Source organism: Scyliorhinus canicula, chromosome 3, assembly GCF_902713615.1.
Source record: "Scyliorhinus canicula chromosome 3, sScyCan1.1, whole genome shotgun sequence".
In the NCBI taxonomy this organism is placed as follows: domain Eukaryota; kingdom Metazoa; phylum Chordata; class Chondrichthyes; order Carcharhiniformes; family Scyliorhinidae; genus Scyliorhinus; species Scyliorhinus canicula.
Genome location: NC_052148.1, coordinates 19,167,223 through 19,185,387, shown reverse-complemented (window position 1 = coordinate 19,185,387; position 18,165 = coordinate 19,167,223). Strand labels below are relative to the sequence as shown.

General features: G+C 49.9%; 1 protein-coding gene across 1 annotated transcript in view; it reads left to right on the top strand.

The window, feature by feature from the left end:
• Nucleotides 1–18,165, top strand: part of LOC119963845 (dedicator of cytokinesis protein 2-like) — a 1,353,280-nt gene that overhangs the window by 1,287,680 nt on the left and 47,435 nt on the right. Inside the window, 1 exon segment of the mRNA XM_038793193.1 lies at nucleotides 16,927–17,068. Within this exon segment, the coding sequence (XP_038649121.1) occupies nucleotides 16,927–17,068 (142 nt within the window).

Below are 18,165 nucleotides of genomic sequence, written 5' to 3'. Positions count from 1 at the left end.
ATCATGGCTGGGAGCTGGATGGGGTTGGCTGTGCAAGAGCTATTTAAGTGCGGCTCGACCTTGTTCGTGGGGGACTGGCGAGCGGGGTCCCGGAGAATTGGCTTGCGAGCCTTCATTTGCAGTGGGAAGCCCTTGGGGCCTCCTTAAGTGAACCAATTAACGTTGTACGCTGTATTGCAGTGACAGTATCGCCAGGCCATTCATCGGGAAGCTTGCGGCAGTTTCCGTTCACTACTTAGAAATCTTTCCAAAGAATTGCGCCTACGAGGGCAGGAATATTAAGTAGGGTCAGCATGAGATGAAAACAAATAAAGATAGGAAAGGAAAGATGTGGCAATATTGATTAAGGAGAACATTACAATGCTGGAGAAAAGAATGTCCAGGAGGAGTCAAGGACAGAATCTATTTGAATCGAGCTCAGTTCAAAACAAAGTATGAAAAAAAAATGAAATGAAATGAAAATCGCTTATTGTCACAAGTAGGCTTCAATGAAGTTACTGTGAAAAGCCCCTAGTCGCCACATTCTGGCAAGGCTGGTACAGGAATTGAACCGTGCTGCTGGCCTGCTTTAAATGCCAGCGATTTAGCTGAGTGAGCTAAACCATCCCCTGTCTATCAGGCACCAACTGGTGGGAAGATGTTAAGGAACAGAATTAGAGAAGTGGCAGAATTGTAGAGTAGTTACAATAGGCAACTTTCATTATCCAAATATAGACTTGGGTAGTGGTTGTATAAAGGGCAGAGAGAGGCAAAGGTTCATAGCGTGTGTTCAGGAAAACTTTCTTTTTATTAATTCTTTCAAGGGATGTGGGCAGCACTGACTTCAGCCCGAAGACTCCAATTGTTTTTAAAGCTGGTTTTTCAGGTCTGTAGCTGCTCAGGCCGGAGGACAACAAGAAACCCTGTTTTGCGCAAAGGGCCAGTGTCACCCACCCTCCCCCAGCCTCTGGTGTTTGACACAGTCTGCACCCCCCACCTCTCCCTGGCCCTGATTGTATCCCTGTACCCCACTGTGTGCAGGCAATCATACCTAAATATCATGTGAAGCTTTGTGACCAATGATTGTTTCCCTTTGAAAATGTTGGAATGTCATTACCAATAAGATCTTGCCCAGTCTCAGGAAGTAATTAATTATTCAACTTATATTATGAGACCTATGTCAGAACAGTTATGTTTCATCATATAAACCAATTAACATTGATTCCCTTAATGTCCTTGGGAACTAGTAATAATGTTACTGATGATGTATGGTAGTGACTTATAGCATTTTCCTTTCTAATTACACTGCACAGTGTTGCTTCACTGTGACAAAATATATATCAGCTTGTTGCTAAATAAATGGAAGCACCAAAGACTCACACACAGGTCGGCTAAAAGCGAGCAGAACAGAAAGATGGTCCCGTATGCCTTGAAGGTCACATTAGTGAATGTTTAAAATGCAAGAGCTAATCCGACACATGGGCGGCGTGGTAGCACAGTGGTTAGCACTGTTGCTTCACAGCGCCAGGGACCCGGGTTCGATTCCTGGCTTGGGTCATTGTCTGTGCGGAATCTGCATGTTCTCCCCGTGTCTGCGTTGGTTTCCTCCTGTTTCGTCACAAAAGTCCCAAGAAGATGTGTTGTTAAGTGAATTGAACATTCTGAATTATCCCTCTGTTTACCCAAACAGGCGCCGGAATGTGGTGACCAGGGGCTTTTCACAGTAACTTTATTGCAGTGTTAATGTAAGCCTACTTGTGACACTAATAAAGATTATTATTATTATTATTATTATTAATAAAAGCAAATGTTTGATATGTTATGGACAGAAGGGGAGTTAATTTAAAAAGCCCTAATTTCTCTCCTCACCACCCATCTGTCAACAGAAAGGCTTTTTTGATTTGCTATCTCCTTTATATTCAATGGCATATTTCCCAATCTTTCAATTTTGGTGTGATCCAATTTCTATTAATTACCCCACAGCAAACTCAGGATAGGATGAACTCAGAGGGTTAGTTTATTTGCACACCCTCAAAACCACAGAGGAGGGAAGCAAAGTTGCCTCCTTTGTATTCATACTGCAAAAGAGCGATAGAGAAAATAAGGATCTACAGTGCAGAGACCACAGAGGAAAGAAATATTGTTTCACATGGGTTCCAGAATCATACCCCAAGGAAGTATTCTGTGACAGAGGTTGGCAGGTTGAAAACCGATGCTGTATAATTCACCTTTCCAGTGTTGATGAGAGAGGCATGCAGAGATAGGCATGCAGTCTTGTAGTACAGAACCTCCAGCTGGTGATAGAAAAGGCAGGGGTTTGGCGATGAGAGGGATTAAGAAAAATTTCAGAGAAGCACAAGTAAGTTAGAAAAATGCGCAGAGGGGTGTCAGATGCACTTTATTGTGGATAAATATAAAGTGACCCATTTTGACAAAGAATGGGAGGATTCACGTAATGGGAAGACACTGACAGGTGAGGAAGAACAGAAAGATCTAAGGGTCCAAATATCAAATTCACTGCAAGTGAGAATTCAAGTACATGAAGCTAGCAAGAGGTCCAGCAGAATTTAACATTTGAAACAGCAGGATAAGCCAAAAGATTGAAGAAGAAAGGATGAATTAATTGATTATGCCACAGGTAATATACTGACTACTTTTTGGTGTCCGAGTGTATAAAAAGAGGAAAATGCCTTCCACAGCTACCAGATGTGTCAAAGCAGTCCACAGCTCATGTTGTGCTTTTGAAGCGTATTCACAATTGTAATTTAGAAATTCAGCAGCCATTTTGAACACAGCTGTGTTGAGGGATAAATATTATGGGGGACCCCGCTAGCCAAAAAATTAAGGCCCTCGAGTGGAATTTAAATGCACAACCTTGCAACTCAGAGACTGTAGTCACAGCTGGCACAAAGGACACGGTAATGATAAAAAGCGCAAAGTGGGATTCACCAAGATGATGCTAGGATTGGGATATTACAATTATGAGGACATTTGAGCACACAGAGTAAAGTTTTTAAACTGTAAAGCACCTTGATAGATTCATCGAACCATTACAGAAACACTCTAGTGCAGAAGGAGGCCATTTGGCCCATCGATTCTGCACCGACCCTCTGAAAGAGCGCCCTAATCAGGTTCCAGCCCTATCCCTACAACCTCATAACCTCACATAATCAGCACATCCCTGGACAACAATGGACAATTTTGCGTGGTCAATCCACCTAACCTGCACATCTTTGGAATGTGGGAGGAAACCGGAGCACCCGGAGGAATCCCAGGCAGACACGGGGAGAAAGTGCAAACTCCACACAGACAGTCACGCACGGCCAGTATGGAACCCAGGTCCCTGACGCTGTGAGGCAGCAGTGCCAACCTCTGTGCCACCATGTCGCCCCTGGCAAGATTGTACAGGGAAAGATCATTTCCCCTAATTTGGGAGCCTGCAATGAGGGATTACCTATTTAACTAGGAGCTTGAAGAAAGGCGTTAAAATAAATTGCTTAAAACAAAGATCACTGAAGCTTGGAATGTTTCGAGACAAGGAATTGCAGAAGCAGAGACTATTGCATTTTTTTGAGACAACGTTCCCAGCAGAGAAAGATACAGGGACTTGAACGAGGCAATGTGATAGTTTTAGATTCCTGTTGTGAACCATTGCCACAAACACAATGGAGCAAATAGCCTCATTCAATGGTGTAAACTTCTACGCTTCAATAATCATACACGCATAACTGTCAAGGAAGCATAAAGCATAAGAATCTGCATGAAGAGAAAATGAACACTTAGCATAACAAATCCATTCTTGCTTTAGTAGATCATCCTTTTACTCGCTATTCATTGTCTGGGTTTGGGTATCATTGACAAGTACAGAATTCATTGCCCACCCCCATAACTTTATACAATTGAGAGGCTAGCTGGGTCGCTTTGAAGTGAGGTTGGGGGTCAACCTTAATGGTGAGGCACTGGAATGCCATGTCTGCCAGCTCTGACATGGACAGCAGATCCCCTTCCCTAACAGCCAAGAGAAGTCGGGTATTTCAGATAATCTAATAGCTCTAACACCGCATTTTGATCCATGAAATAAGGGAACGAATGTTTGTGAGTCATTTCAACTCCCGAGGCCTTTATTGATGTTAACAGGACCTGTTTGCGGGAGCCCCCACCCCCATCTTTGCACAGGCAATTTTCACCAGTAAGGTGAATAAGGGATAAGGGTGCGGGTCGCAAATCTATGCCCTGAATTCCCAACCTGGACCTGCTTCATTATGGGATATCTCATACCTCACCGCAATATTCAAGGACATGAGGTTCACTCAGAGAAGCCAAATGCAGAATTGGGAACATTGTGAAAGGTTTGAAAGGTCTTACCCCTGCCCCCTCCATCCCCTGTGTTCACGTCCTTCCTGCAATCCACTTCTGGTTCTTGGTCAATAAAGGCAAATATCCCATACGCCTTTGTGACCACCTTATTGACCGGTCCTGCTTCCTGTTGTCTTCAGAGATTAGTATGACAAGCGCCCCAATACCCCTGGATTCCCCGCTACAGTTTTCAGTATCCTCCCATTTACTATGTATTCCCTTGTATAAAAGCAAAATACTGCAGATGCTGGAAATCTGAAATTACACCATAAGATGGTGGAAATATTCAGCAAAGTTATTTCCCTGTCCAAAGATGCAGCCTGATCTGTGAGGTATTTCCAGCATTTACTTCTTTGATTCCTGACGCTGAGTCGGTTTTGGGTCCAACTTGCCACTTTCCCTTGGTATCTATTATAACCCCCACGCGACCCACAGGGACGACCTGCTCCCTGTGAACCGCGTGGTATATGAGCTCCCCACTGAGAGGCAGAGGCCCATCAGCAGGTGATGCGCGATCAATAACCACAGAAACGAAGGAGTAGTCCAAATTGAAGGCTTTAATCTACAAGTTTCCCCAGCAGCTTGGGTACAGAAAGAACAATGGCTGCTGGGAAACATGGGTTCTTATACTCCGCCTCACTGGGCGGAGCTACTTTCGTCTTGACCAATGAGAAAGCAACACTTGGGCCAATGAGCAGCGAGCCTTCTCCACCAATAGCAGCTCACACTCCCTCTAGTACCTCTAATCATACTACCACAGCAGGATAGTTAACTCAGGATCTTAGAAGCCGGCCCAGTTAGGAGACGAGCTGCAGAGTGGTCCCAGCTGGGACTGGGGCTGTTCCTTGTCGATACTTTACTTTAGTAAAGTATTAACTCTCCTCTCCTCTGTGACTGTGAAAGAATCCACAAACTTTTAGTTTGCTGATCTGTCTGCCATGTGGGACCTTGCCAAAATGGTAGACTACAGCAAGCGCGGTACCCTCATCGGCCCTCCTTGTTACCTCCTCAGGAAACTCCATCAAATTAGGCAGATGTGACGTGCCTGGGAGGTTTGCTGGAAACAGCTGGAGCCTTCGCAGGGGAATTAGGTAACTCCTCGAAGCCAAAAAGTATTGCAAATACACTGGGGAAGAGCAGAGAAGTGGGAATAACCGCATTGCTCTTAGAAAGTGCCAGCACAGACCCGATGGGCTGAACGTCCTTCTGTGCTGTACTGTTCCACGACTCTATTTTTATGAGATACAAGGTGGGGAACCGGGTTGGGCAGCGAACCTGAGTTCTTAGTGTCTGGTCTCGGTGCTTTGAGGAGCGATGTGAGCGAATTTCTGTTGGTGACGGGGGAGGGGGCAAGGCGGGGAAGAGGAGTGAGGTGGAGCGGGAAAATGAGGAAATGAGAAACCTATTGTTAAAGCGAAAGCAATAACGGAAGGCAAAAAGACTGCAGTCGCTGATCAGTCTGCATGTAAATGAGCTTCCGAGACGGATTGTGAGTGTCATCGAACAAACATCTCAGGTCCTTTTAGAAATAAGGAAAATGAAGAGGTATATTTAAATTCAAATGAAACATCATGTTGTTAATGGATTTTTCAAGCACTATCTTTGAGTAATGAAATTCTTCTGATGGCATCAGTCGCCTGAATGTACAAAAACCCAAGTGTTAATCCCTAGAGTTGATTCAGGAGCCGGAAGAGAGGATGGAGCTGATCAGTGATTTTATTTTCTCTCATAATAACCTGATGGGCAAAGGGAAAGCCTGATACTTGCACGTGTAACACTGAAGGAATCAAACGATGTTCAACGACAGGCAGTCGAGAGGGATTTGCCGGCATGTTCATAAGAAACCCAGAGAAGGCAAGAATGAGAACTGACTTCGGGCCAAATAAGCTCATCCTCCAAACATCTTTTTCTCCCATTATGGTACCCAGTACTAAGTGAAACTGCATTGTCAAAGATCAATGTGACATTAATAATAATGGCTTGTTGTCACAAGTAGGCTTTAATGAAGTTACTGTGAAAAGCCCCTAGTCTCCACATTCCGACGCCTGTTTGGGGACGCTGGTACGGGAATTGAACCCGCGCTGCTGGCCTTGTCTGCATTACAAGCTAGCTGTTTAGTCCACTGTGCTGAACCAGCCCCAAATAATCGCTTATTGTCACAAGTAGGCTTCAATGAAGTTACTGTGAAAAGCCCCTAGTCGCCACATTCCGGCGTCTGTTTGGGGAGGCTGGTACGGGAATTGAATCCGCACTGCTGTCGTTGTTCTGTATTACAAGGCAGCTCTTTAGTCCACTGTGCTAAACCAGCCCATAGGCAGGATCTGGAGAGTGTTGACTGAGCGGGGCTGTTTGAGGAAAAATCAACATGTGGGAGGCTTTCAAATGTCAGTTGATTAGAATTCAGGACTGGCATGTACCTGTGAGGATGAACGATAAGGGTGGCAAGTATCGGGAACCCTGGATAATGAGGGATATTAGGAACCTTGTCAAAACGATAAAGGAAACATTTGTCAGGTCTAAAAGGCTCCGGACAGATGAAGCCCTTGAAGAATATAAAGCAACTAGGAAGGAACTTAAGATAGGAGTTAGAAAGGGTAAAGGGGAGACTTCCGGTTGCGGCTATGCGGAGCTAAGCCGCATGTTCGGCAGCTCCCGCTACAAATTGACTTTGGGGCTCTTTTCAGGGCCCCCAACAGAGCTTTTTCGACGATTCCCGGCCTGGGAAGGGGTCTGCAGTAGATCCCCAGGGTTCTATGGTCCGGACCAGGAGTGGGGTGAGCAGAAAAGCGATGGCAGCACCCCTGGAAAAGCGGGGGATGGGAAACAAAATGGCGGCCGGCGGAGGCCTCGAGGAGTTGAGGCAGTGGGCGCAGGAGCAGCAGGCGACTCTTCTGCGATGCTTCCAGGAGCTTAACGTGGAGCTGCTGGAGTCGCTGAAGGCTACCACCAGAGAACTGATGGAGACTCAGACAGCCCAGGGGGCCGCAATCCGGGAGCTGCAGCAGCAGGCCTCCAAAAGGGAGGATGAGGCCGCGGCCATCGCGGGGAAGGTGGAGATGCACGAGGCGCCCAATAAAAAGTGGCAGGAGCGGTTCGAGGAGCTGGACAACCGGTCGAGGCGGAGGAATTTACGGATCCTGGGCCTCACGGAGGGGCTGGAGGGGTCGGACCTGGCGGCCTATGTGGTCGTTATGCTGAACTCGTTGATGGGAACTGGGTCCTTCTAGGGGCCCCTGGAGTTGGAGGGGGCCCGCAGAATACTGGCTAGGAGGCCCATGCCGAATGAGCCGCCGCGGGCGGTGTTGATGCGGTTTCACCGGTTCGTTGACCGGGAGTGCATGCTCCGGTGGGCCAAGAGGGAGCAGAGCAGCAAGTGGGAGAACACGGAGGTGCGGATCTTCCAGGACTGGAGTGCGGAGGTGGCTAAGTGGAGGGCCGGGTTCAACTGGACGAAGGCGGTGCTCCATAGACGGAGTGTGAAGTTTGGCATGTTGCAGCCGGCGCGTCTGTGGGTCACCTACAGGGACCGTCACCATTATTTTGAGTCCCCGGAGGAGGCGTGGGCCTTTGTGCAGGCCGAGAAACTGGACTCAAACTGAGGGCCAAGGATGGGGGTTTTGTATGAAAATGTAACTGTGTTTAATTTTTTCTCTGGCGGGGGGGGGTTCTCTGTTTAATGCAGGATGTGTGTTGGCTTCAGGGTGGGTGGGGCGATGTCTTTATGTCTTTTTGTATGGGTCTGGTGGACGGGTTCGGGCAGGGAGGTAAACTGGGAGTGCGGGGAGCTGGTGGTGGGGACTGACAATGGGAATTGCCTTAGAGGAGGCGGGGTTGGGCTGCGGGATGATGTGGGGCGGGGTCAGGGCTGAGAAGCGCGGGCCTTTGCTGGTTGTTATTTTCCCGCGCAAGAGCGGTGGGGGGGGGGGAGGAGGTCCAGTTGATGGGCGCGAAGGAGGAGGAGTAGTCCCACATGGGGAGGGGTCGGTGGTGTGGCAGGAATCGCCGGGGTCAGCAGAAGTTAGCTGGTCCACGGAAGTGCTGCGGAGGGAGGGGCCTGGCTAGGAGGGGTCCTAGCCCGGGGGGGGGAGGGGGGGGGGGTACCGAGTTGCTGCTGAAATGGCCAGGAAGGAGCTGGAGTATGCAGGGGGTCCGGGGGGGGGGGAGTTGCCACCGTGGGGTACAGGCCGAGCGGGGGACGCTGGCCAGTGGCGGGCAGGGGATGGGTTATGGCTAGTCGGCAGGGGAGGGGGGAAGGGAGCCCTCTGATCCGGCTGATAACCTGGAATGTGAGGGGGCTGAACGGGCCGGTCAAGCGGGCCCGGGTGTTTGCGCACTTGAAGGGGCTGAAGGCGGATATGGCCATGCTCCAAGGGACACACCTGAAAGTGGCGGACCAGGTTCGACTGAGGAAGGGGTGGGTGGGCCAAGTATTTAATTCAGGGCTGGATGAGAAGAATCAGGGGGTGGCGATCCTGGTGAGAAAGAGGGTGTCGTTTGAGACGTGAAATGTGGTGGCTGACAGTGGCGGGAGGTATGTGATGGTGAGTGGTAAGCTGCAGGGGGAGCGGGTGGTGTTGGTGAATGTTTACGCCCCAAACTGGGACGATGCGGGGTTTATGTGACGCATGTTGGGCCGCATTCCGGACCTGGAGGGGGGGGCCTGATATGGGGCGGGGACTTCAACACGGTGCTGGATCCCCCATTGGACCGATCCAGGTCCCGGACGGGTAGGAGGCCGGCGGCGGCTAAGGTGTTGAGGGGGTTTATGGATCAGATGGGAGGGGTGGGTCCCTGGAGGTTTGCGAGGCCAAGGGCCAGGGAGTACTCGTTTTTCTCCCACGTGCATAAGGCCTATTCTAGGATTGATTTTTTTGTCCTGAGCAGGGGGCTGGTTTCGAGGGTGGAGGATGCTGAATACTCTGCCATTGCCATTTCGAATCATGCCCTGCACTGGGTGGATCTCGGGCTGGGGGAGGAGAGGGACCAGCGTCCGCTCTGGTGCTTGGAGGTGGGGCTGCTGGCAGACGAGGAGGTGGCCGGGAGGGTTCGGGGGTGTATTAAGAGGTACCTTGAGGCCAACGATAACGGGGAGGTCCGAGTGGGGACGGTCTGGGAGGCATTGAAGGCGGTGATTAGAGGGGAGTTGATTTCCATCCAAACCCATAGGGAGAGGGGGGAGCAGAGGGAGAGGGAGAGATTGGTAGGGGAGATGGTGAGGGTGGATAGGAGATATGCGGAGGCTCCGGAGGAGGGATTGCTGGGGGAGCGGCATAGCCTTCAGGCCAGTTTCTATCTACTGACCACCAGAAAGGCGGAAGCTCAGTGGAGGAAAGCACAGGGGGCGGTGTATGAATATGGGGAGAAGGCGAGCAGGATGCTAGCTCCGAAAGCGAGACGCGGCCAGGGAGATTGGGGGAGTGACGGATAGAGTTGGGAAGGTGGTGCGGAGGGGGGTAGACGTTAATGGGGTCTTTAGGGACTTTTATGGGGAACTGTACTGGTCTGAACCCCCGGTGGAGGGGGGTGGAATGGGGCGCTTCTTGGACAAGCTGCGATTTCCGAGGGTGGAGGAGGGGCAGGTGGAGGGACTGGGGACGCCGATTGAGCTGGAGGAGCTGGTTAAAGGGATAGGGAGCATGAAGTCGGGGAAGGCGCCGGGGCTGGATGGGTTTCCGGCTGAATTTTATAAAATGTATGCGGACCTGTTGGGCCCCCTGTTGGTCCGGACCGTTAACGAGGCAAGGGAGTGGGGGGCTTTGCCCCCAACTATGTCACGGGCACTGATTTCCTTGATCCTTAAGCGGGACAAGGACCCTCTGCAGTGTGGGTCATATAGGCCGATCTCGCTGCTAAACGTGAACGCCAAGCTGCTGGCAAAGATCTTAGCCACAAGAATAGAGGATTGTGTTCACGAGGACCAGACGGGGTTTGTTGAGGGAAGGCAGTTGAATACCAACATACGAAGGCTCCTCAATGTCATTATGATGCCGGCTGTGGAAGGGGAGGCGGAGATAGTGGTGGCATTAGATGCGGAGAAGGCCTTTGATAGGGTTGAGTGGGGGTATCTGTGGGAGGTGTTGGAGAGGTTTGGGTTTGGGGAGGGTTTGTCCGGTGGGTGAGGTTGCTTTATGAGGCCCCGATGGCGAGTGTAGCCACGAATAGGAGGAGGTCGGAGTACTTTGGGCTGTACCGGGGGACGAGACAGGGGTGTCCCCTGTCCCCCTTGCTCTTTGCGTTGGCAATTGAGCCCCTGGCCATGGCGTAGAGGGAGTCAGGGAACTGGAGGGGCCTGGTGCGGGGTCGGGAGGAGCATCGAGTGTCGCTTTATGCGGACGACCTATTGCTGTATGTGGCGGACCCGGTGGGGGGGATGCCGGAGGTGATGAGGATTCTCAGCGAATTTGGGGGCTTCTCTGGGTATAAGCTCAATCAAGGATATGGTACCGCTATCACTGGCGGGTAGGGTGCAGTCCGTCAAGGTGACGGTGCTCCCGAGGATTTTGTTCCTGTTCCAGTGCCTTCCAATCCTTATTCCGAAGGCCTTTTTTAGGAGAGTTAACAGGAGTATTACGGGATTTGTGTGGGCACATGGGACTCCGAGGGTGAGAAGGGTTCCTTGGAACGGGGCAGGGATGGGGGGGCTGGCGCTGCCCAACCTCTGTCGGTACTATTGGGCTGCCAACGCAGCGATGGTGCGTAAGTGGGTAATGGACGGGGAAGGGGTAGCATGGAAGAGGATGGAGATGGCGTCCTGTGTGGGCACGTGCCTGGAGGTGCTGGTAACGGCGCCGTTGCCGCTCCCTCCTATGAGGTATACCACGAGCCCGGTGGTGGCGGCTCCCCTCAAAATTTGGGGGTAATGGAGACGGCATAGGGGAAAGGTGGGGGGCTCGATGGAGTCCCCGATACGGGGGAACCACCGGTTTGTTCTAGGGAGCATCAATGGCGGATTTCTGGGCTGGCACAGGGTAGGTATTAGGAGGTTGAGGGACCTGTTTGTGGATGGGAGGTTCGCGAGCCTGGGGGAGTTAGAGGGGAAGTTTGGGCTCCCCCGGGGAACATGTTTAGGTACATGCAGGTTAGGGCGTTTGCCAGGCGGCAGGTGGAGGGGTTCCCCTTGCTGCCCCCACGTGGGGTACGGGACAGGGTGCTCTCGGGAGTGTGGGTTGGAGGAGGGAGGATTTCGGACATATACCGCGTAATGCAGGAGGTAGATAGGCCTTGGTGGAGGAGCTCAAGGGTAAATGGGAAGAGGAGCTGGGTGAGGAGATTGAGGAGGGGACGTGGGCGGATGCCCTGGAAAGGGTGAATTCCTCCTCTTCCTGTGCAAGGCTCAGCCTCATACAGTTCAAGGTGCTGCATAGGGCCCACATGACTGGGACAAGGATGAGTAGGTTTTTTGGGGGCGAGGACAGTTGTGCTAGGTGCTCGGGGATCCCAACGAATCACGCCCATATGTTTTGGGCATGCCCAGCGCTGGGGGAATTTTGGAAGGGGGTAGCAAGGACGGTGTCGAGGGTGGTGGGATCCAGGGTCAAGCCAGGCTGGGGACTCGCAATTTTTGGGGTTGCAGTGGAGCCGGGAGTGCAGGAGGCGAAAGAGGCCGGTGGTCTGGCCTTTACGTCCCTAGTAGCCCGGCGGAGGTTCTTGCTTCAATGGAAGGATGCGAGGTCCCCAAGCGCGGAGGCCTGGATCAATGATATGGCGGGGTTCATCAAATTGGAGAAGGTGAAATTTGCCCTGAGGGGATCAGTACAGGGGTTCTTTAGGCGGTGGCAGCCTTTCCTGGACTTCCTGGCGGAACGGTAGGGAAATAGGCCGGCAGCAGCAGCAGCTCGGGGGGAGGGGTGGGGTGGGGGATTGGGTTTGGTGGGAGGGAGAAGAGTGTACATGGGTTTGTGGGATGTGGCGGGTGTTATCTCTTTCCTTTCTGTTGTTTGCCTTTTTTTTTCTTTTTTTTTCAATTTAGTAGTTGCTTTTGTAGGGGGGTGGGTGTTGTTCTTGGGTCTTTACAATGGTTATTCTGTTAATATTGTTTTGTTTATATTGGATTGGATTGGATTGGATTGGATTTGTTTATTGTCACGTGTACCGAGGTACAGTGAAAAGTATTTTTCTGCAAGCCGCTCAACAGATCATTCAGTACATGGGAAGAAAAGGGAATTAAACAGAATTCAAGAAAATACATGAGAATACATAACAGGGCAACACAATATATACAATGTACTACATAAGCATTGGCATCAGATGAAGCAGACATGGGTGTAGTGTTAATGAGGTCAGTCCATAAGAGGGTCATTTAGGAGTCTGGTGACAGTGGAGAAGAAGCTGTTTTTGAGTCTGTTCGTCCGTGTTCTCAGACTTCTGAATCTCCTGCCCGATGGAAGAAGTTGGAAAAGTGAGTAAGCCGGGTGGGAGGGATCCTTGATTATGCTGCCTGCTTTCCCCCGGCAGCGGGAGGTGTAGATGGAATCAATGGATGGGAGGCAGGTTTGTGTGATGGACTGGGCGGTATTCACGACTCTCTGAAGTTCCTTGCGGTCCTGGGCCGAGCAGTTGCCATACCAGGCTGTGATGCAGCCCGATAGGATGCTCTCTATAGTGCATCTGTAAAAGTTGGTAAGGGTTAATGTGGACATGCCAAATTTCCTTAGTTTCCTGAGGAAGTAAAGGCGCTGTTGTGCTTTCTTGGTGATAGCGTCGACATGAGTGGACCAGGATAGATTTTTGGTGACGTGCACCCCTAGGAATTTGAAACTGCTCACCATCTCTACCTCGGCTCCGTTGATGCTGACAGGGGTGTGTACAGTACTTTGCTTCCTGAAGTCGATGACCAGCTCTTTAGTTTTGCTGGCATTAAGGGAGAGATTGTTGTCGCTGCACCACTCCACTAGGTTCTCTATCTCCCTCCTGTATTCGGACTCGTCGTTATTCGAGATCCGGCCCACTATGGTCGTGTCGTCAGCAAACTTGTAGATGGAGTTGGAACCAAGTTTTGCCATGCAGTCGTGTGTGTACAGGGAGTAGAGTAGGGGGCTAAGTACGCAGCCTTGCGGGGCACCGGTATTGAGGACTATTGTGGAGGAGGTGTTGGTGTTCATTCTTACTGACTGTGGTCTGTTGGTCAGAAAGTCAAGGATCCAGTTGCAGAGTGGAGAGCCAAGTCCTAGGTTTTGGAGCTTTGATATGAGCTTGGCTGGGATTATGGTGTTGAAGGTGGAGCTCTAGTCAATAAATAGGAGTCTGATGTAGGAGTCCTTGTTTTCGAGATGCTCTAGGGATGAGTGTAGGGCCAGGGAAATGGCGTCTGATGTGGACCGGTTGCGACTGTATGCGAATTGAAGTGGGTCAAGGCGTTCCGGGAGTATTTTGTGAAAACCTTAATAAAAATTATTTTTAAAAAAAATAAATGTCATTGGCAAACAGGATTAAGGAAAGTCCTAAGGTGTTTTATAGATATGTAAAGAGCAAGAGGGTAACCAGAGAAAGGGTTGGTCCATTCAAGGATATTGGAGAGAATCAATGTATGGAACCAGAGGAAGTGGGAGAGATACTAAATGAATACTTTGCCTCAGTTTTCACCCAAGAGAATGACTCGGTGGATGAGGAGTCTTGGGTAGAGTGTGAAGATATTCTGAGTCATGTTGATATTAATAAAGAGGAGGTGTTGTGCATCTGAAAAAGCATCAAAGTAGATAAGTCCCCAAGGCCTGATGGGATCTACCCCAGAATACTGAGTAGCTAATGGTGCTCCATTGTTTAAGAAGGGCAGCAGGAAAATTCCAGGAAATTATAGGCCGGTGAGCCTTCCGTCAAAAGTCGGGAAATTATTGGAAAAGATTCTTAGAGATAGGATTTATTCACATTTGGAAACAAATGGACTTATTAGTGATGGACAGCATGGTTTTGTGAAGGGGAGGTCGTGCCTCACTAATTTGATCGAGTTTTTTGAGGAAGTGACAAAGTTGATAGATGAAGGAAAGGCAGTAGATGTTGTACACGTGGACTTCACTAAAGCCTTTGACAAGGTACCTCATGAGAGACTGGTACAAAAGATGAAGTCACATGGGATCAGAGGAGAGCTGGAAAGTTGGATACAGAACTGGCTTGGACACAGAAGACAGAGGGTAGCAGTAGAAGGCTGCTTTTCTGAATGGAAAGCTGTGACGAGCATTGTTCCACAGGGATCAGTTCTGGGGCCTTTGTTGTTTGCGGTGTATATAAATGATTTGGAAGAAAATGTAGCTGCTCTGATTAGTAAGTTCGCAGACGACACAAAAATTGGTGGAGTTGCGGATTATGAAGAGGATTGTCAGAGGATGCATCAGCATATAAACTGGGTGGAGTCTTGGGCGGAGAAATAGCAGATGGAATTTAATCCGGACAAGTGTGAGGTAATACACTTTGGAAGGTCCAATGCATGTAGGAATTACACAGTAAATTGTAGAACTCTTGCGAGTACTGACAGGCAGAGAGATCATGTCCACCGATCACTGAAAGTGGCAATGCATGTGGATAAGGTGGTCAAGAAGGCATACGGCATGCTGGCCTTCATCGGTCGGGGCATTGAATATAAAAATTGGCAAGTCATGTTGCAGCTGTGCAGGACCTTAGTTAGGCCTCATTTGGAATATTATGTACAATTCTGGTCACCACACTACCAGAAGGAAGTGGATGCTTTGGAGATGGTACAGAAGTAGTTTACTAGGATGTTGCCTGGTATTTAGAACAGTACAGTACAGAACAGGTCCTTCGGCCCTCGATGTTGTGCCAAGCAATGATCACCCTACTCAAACTCACGTATCCACCCTATACCCGTAACCCAACAACTCCCCCTTAACCTTACTTTTTAGGACACTACGGGCAATTTAGCATGGCCAATCCACCTAACCCGCACATCTTTGGACTGTGGGAGGAAACCGGAGCACCCGGAGGAAACCCACGCACACACGGGGAGGACGTGCAGACTCCACACAGACAGTGACCCAGCCGGGAATCGAACCTGGGACCCTGGAGCTGTGAAGCATTGATGCTAACCACTATGCTACAGTGCTCCCATTAGCTATGAGGAGAGGTTAGATAAACTCAGTCTGTTCTCACTGAGAGGTGACCTGATAGAGGTCTACAAGATTATGAGTGGCATGGACAGAGTGGATAGTCGGACGCCCTTTCCTCGGACAGGAGAGTCAAGTACTAGGGGACACAGGTTTAAAGTGCGTGGGGAAAAGTTTAGAACTGATGTGCGAGGCAAGTCTTTTAACCAGGGGCCGGTTTAGCTCACTGGGCTAAATCGCTGACTTTTAAAGCAGGCCAGCAGCACAGTTCGATTCCCGTACCAGCCTCCCCGGACAGGTGCCAGAATGTGGCGACTAGGGGCTTTTCACAGTACCTTCATTGAAGCCAACTCGTGACAATAAGCAATTTTCATTTCATTTCAAAAAGTACTTCATAGGCTGTAAAGTGCTTTGAGTGTCTAAGGGTCCTGATGAGCTCGATATAAACGCAAGTCATTCTTTGCTTAAAATTATGCTGGAATTTAGGTAGGATAGTAATGGGGAAAAAAATTTCCACTCGTGTATGTCCAGAATGATTTAAGGTAATATATAATGGGGGGGGGGGCATAAGCCCAGGGAGTCACCATGCTCAGTGGTGGGGGTGGCACCTCCATCGGCAAGCTTCTTACAACATCAGGCGTCCCCCACTCATCCCCCCATACCCACAATGTCTGCCCCCTGTGGTTGCTCCTGCCCAACTGGCCTGTCCATCAGTACATACCCCCTGCCCCTGTTGCTCCTCTGTCCATGCTCACAGGCCTCACTCCCTTCCCCGCCCGAGCTCCCCCACACTGAGCTGGCCACGGATTCTGGGCATTGACTCTGGTGGAATCCACAGTGCAGCGACGACAGAGCTGCCGGCCAACCTGATTGTCCAGCAGCTCTCTGAGGCAGGACTTCCTCCCGAGGGAAGGCCAGGAAGTACTGGTTCTCCAGCCGATCGACGCTCCGTGGAGGCGCTCCCAGCTGACCATTCGCTTGGCAGGGTGGGAAATCCCGCTGTCTGGCGAGGTAAAGTGCTGAACATTTTCTTGACACAGAAATTGGTGAAAATATGGAATATGCTGCTGCGTGAAACGTCAATGCATTGAAAGAGTGGCTTCGTGCACAGGTGTGGGAAATGGTCACAACAGGTGTGCAGATGCAAGACTGGAAGAGACAATGAGTGAGAGGGGGTTGAGTGGAGCTTAAATACCAGTTTATAGCATTTTGGCTGAATGGCCTGTTATTTAAATGCGGTTTCTATGTAACTCCTTGTAAAAAGGATACTAATTAGGTCTGGAGGGTAAACACCAACACAGATACTGACTCTACATATTAATCTTGTGGTTCTTCTCAGAAGAGTTTGAAAGCTCCCTTGTGCCTCGTTAGTTGAAGCTCAGGAGGGCGTCACAGGGACAGTGTATAACCTACAAGATACACTTCTTTGAGGGATCTTGGGGTGTTTTACTCCATGAATAGTGCTAAATGCGCATTGTTGATCTTGTTTGAACATCCCACCTAACCACACACCGCTCTGCTGTTCTCGTCCTTTCAGAATAAGGTCTTCATTTACCGCGGGAAGGAATACGAACGGAGGGAGGATTTTGAACAGATGCTCCTCACGCAGTTCCCGAATATGGAGTTGATGAAAACAACGTCGTCCCCTGGAGACGAGATCAAGAACTCTGCCGGACAATGTATCCTTTGCGCCTGAGGGCCTCGGATGAGTAGATGTACACCGAGGGCCAAAGGTTGGAGAGAAGGTGGGGTGGATGAGTGGGGCTTGTGGGAATGTGTGATAACGTGTCAATAAATCAACTCTTCCAACTTTAAATGATTGCCGTCCTTGGACTCCCAAATAACTTTCTGTCTCCTTCTCGGCTTCTCACCACTTGGAAAATGATGCAATCTTCCCTGGATCCAAAATGGATGACCACGTGCTTGCCCACGATGAACTCAATCTGTCATCGTTTTTGCCCCCTCGCTTAATCTGTGTTTATCCCTCTTAACCTATCTGTCCCTCCTAATCTGGAGACTTGGATATAATAAGTGGGCAGCACGGTAGCACAGTGGGTGGCACTGTGGCTTCACAGCGCCAGGGTCCCAGGTTCGATTCACGGCTTGGGTCACTGTCTGTGTGGAGTCTGCACATTCTCCCCGTGTCTGCGTGGGTTTCCTCCGGGTGCTCCGGTTTCCTCCCACAAGTCCTGGAAGACGTGCTGTTAGATAATTTGGACACTCTGAATTCTCCACCCGAACAGGCGCCAGAATGAGGCGACTAGGGGCTTTTCACAGTAACTTCATTGCAGTGTTAATGTAAACCTCCTTGTGACAATAAAGATTATTTAAAAAATTATTCTTTATTATTGTCACAGGTAGGCTTACATTAACACTGCAATGAAGTTACTGTGAAAAGCCCCTCGTCGCCACATTCCAGCGCCTGTTCGGGTACAGAGGGAGAATTCAGAATGTCCAATTCACCTAACAGCACGTCTTTCAGGACTTGTGGGAGGAAACCGGAGCACCCGGAGGAAACCCACACAGACACGGGGAGAACGTGCAGACTCCGCACAGACAGTGACCCAAGCCGGGAAACATCCAAGTCATTTATTAAAATTGTGCAAGGTTGGGGCACAAGAGTAGATCCCTGAGGAATACTGCTTGTCACATTGTGCCCTTTGTCCCCACTCTCTGTCATCTCCTTTTCAACTAATTTTTCAACCTGAGTCAAACGATTAGATCCATTCCTGTGCCAGGAATCACATATATTCTGGGTGTCCACGTAGAATGATAC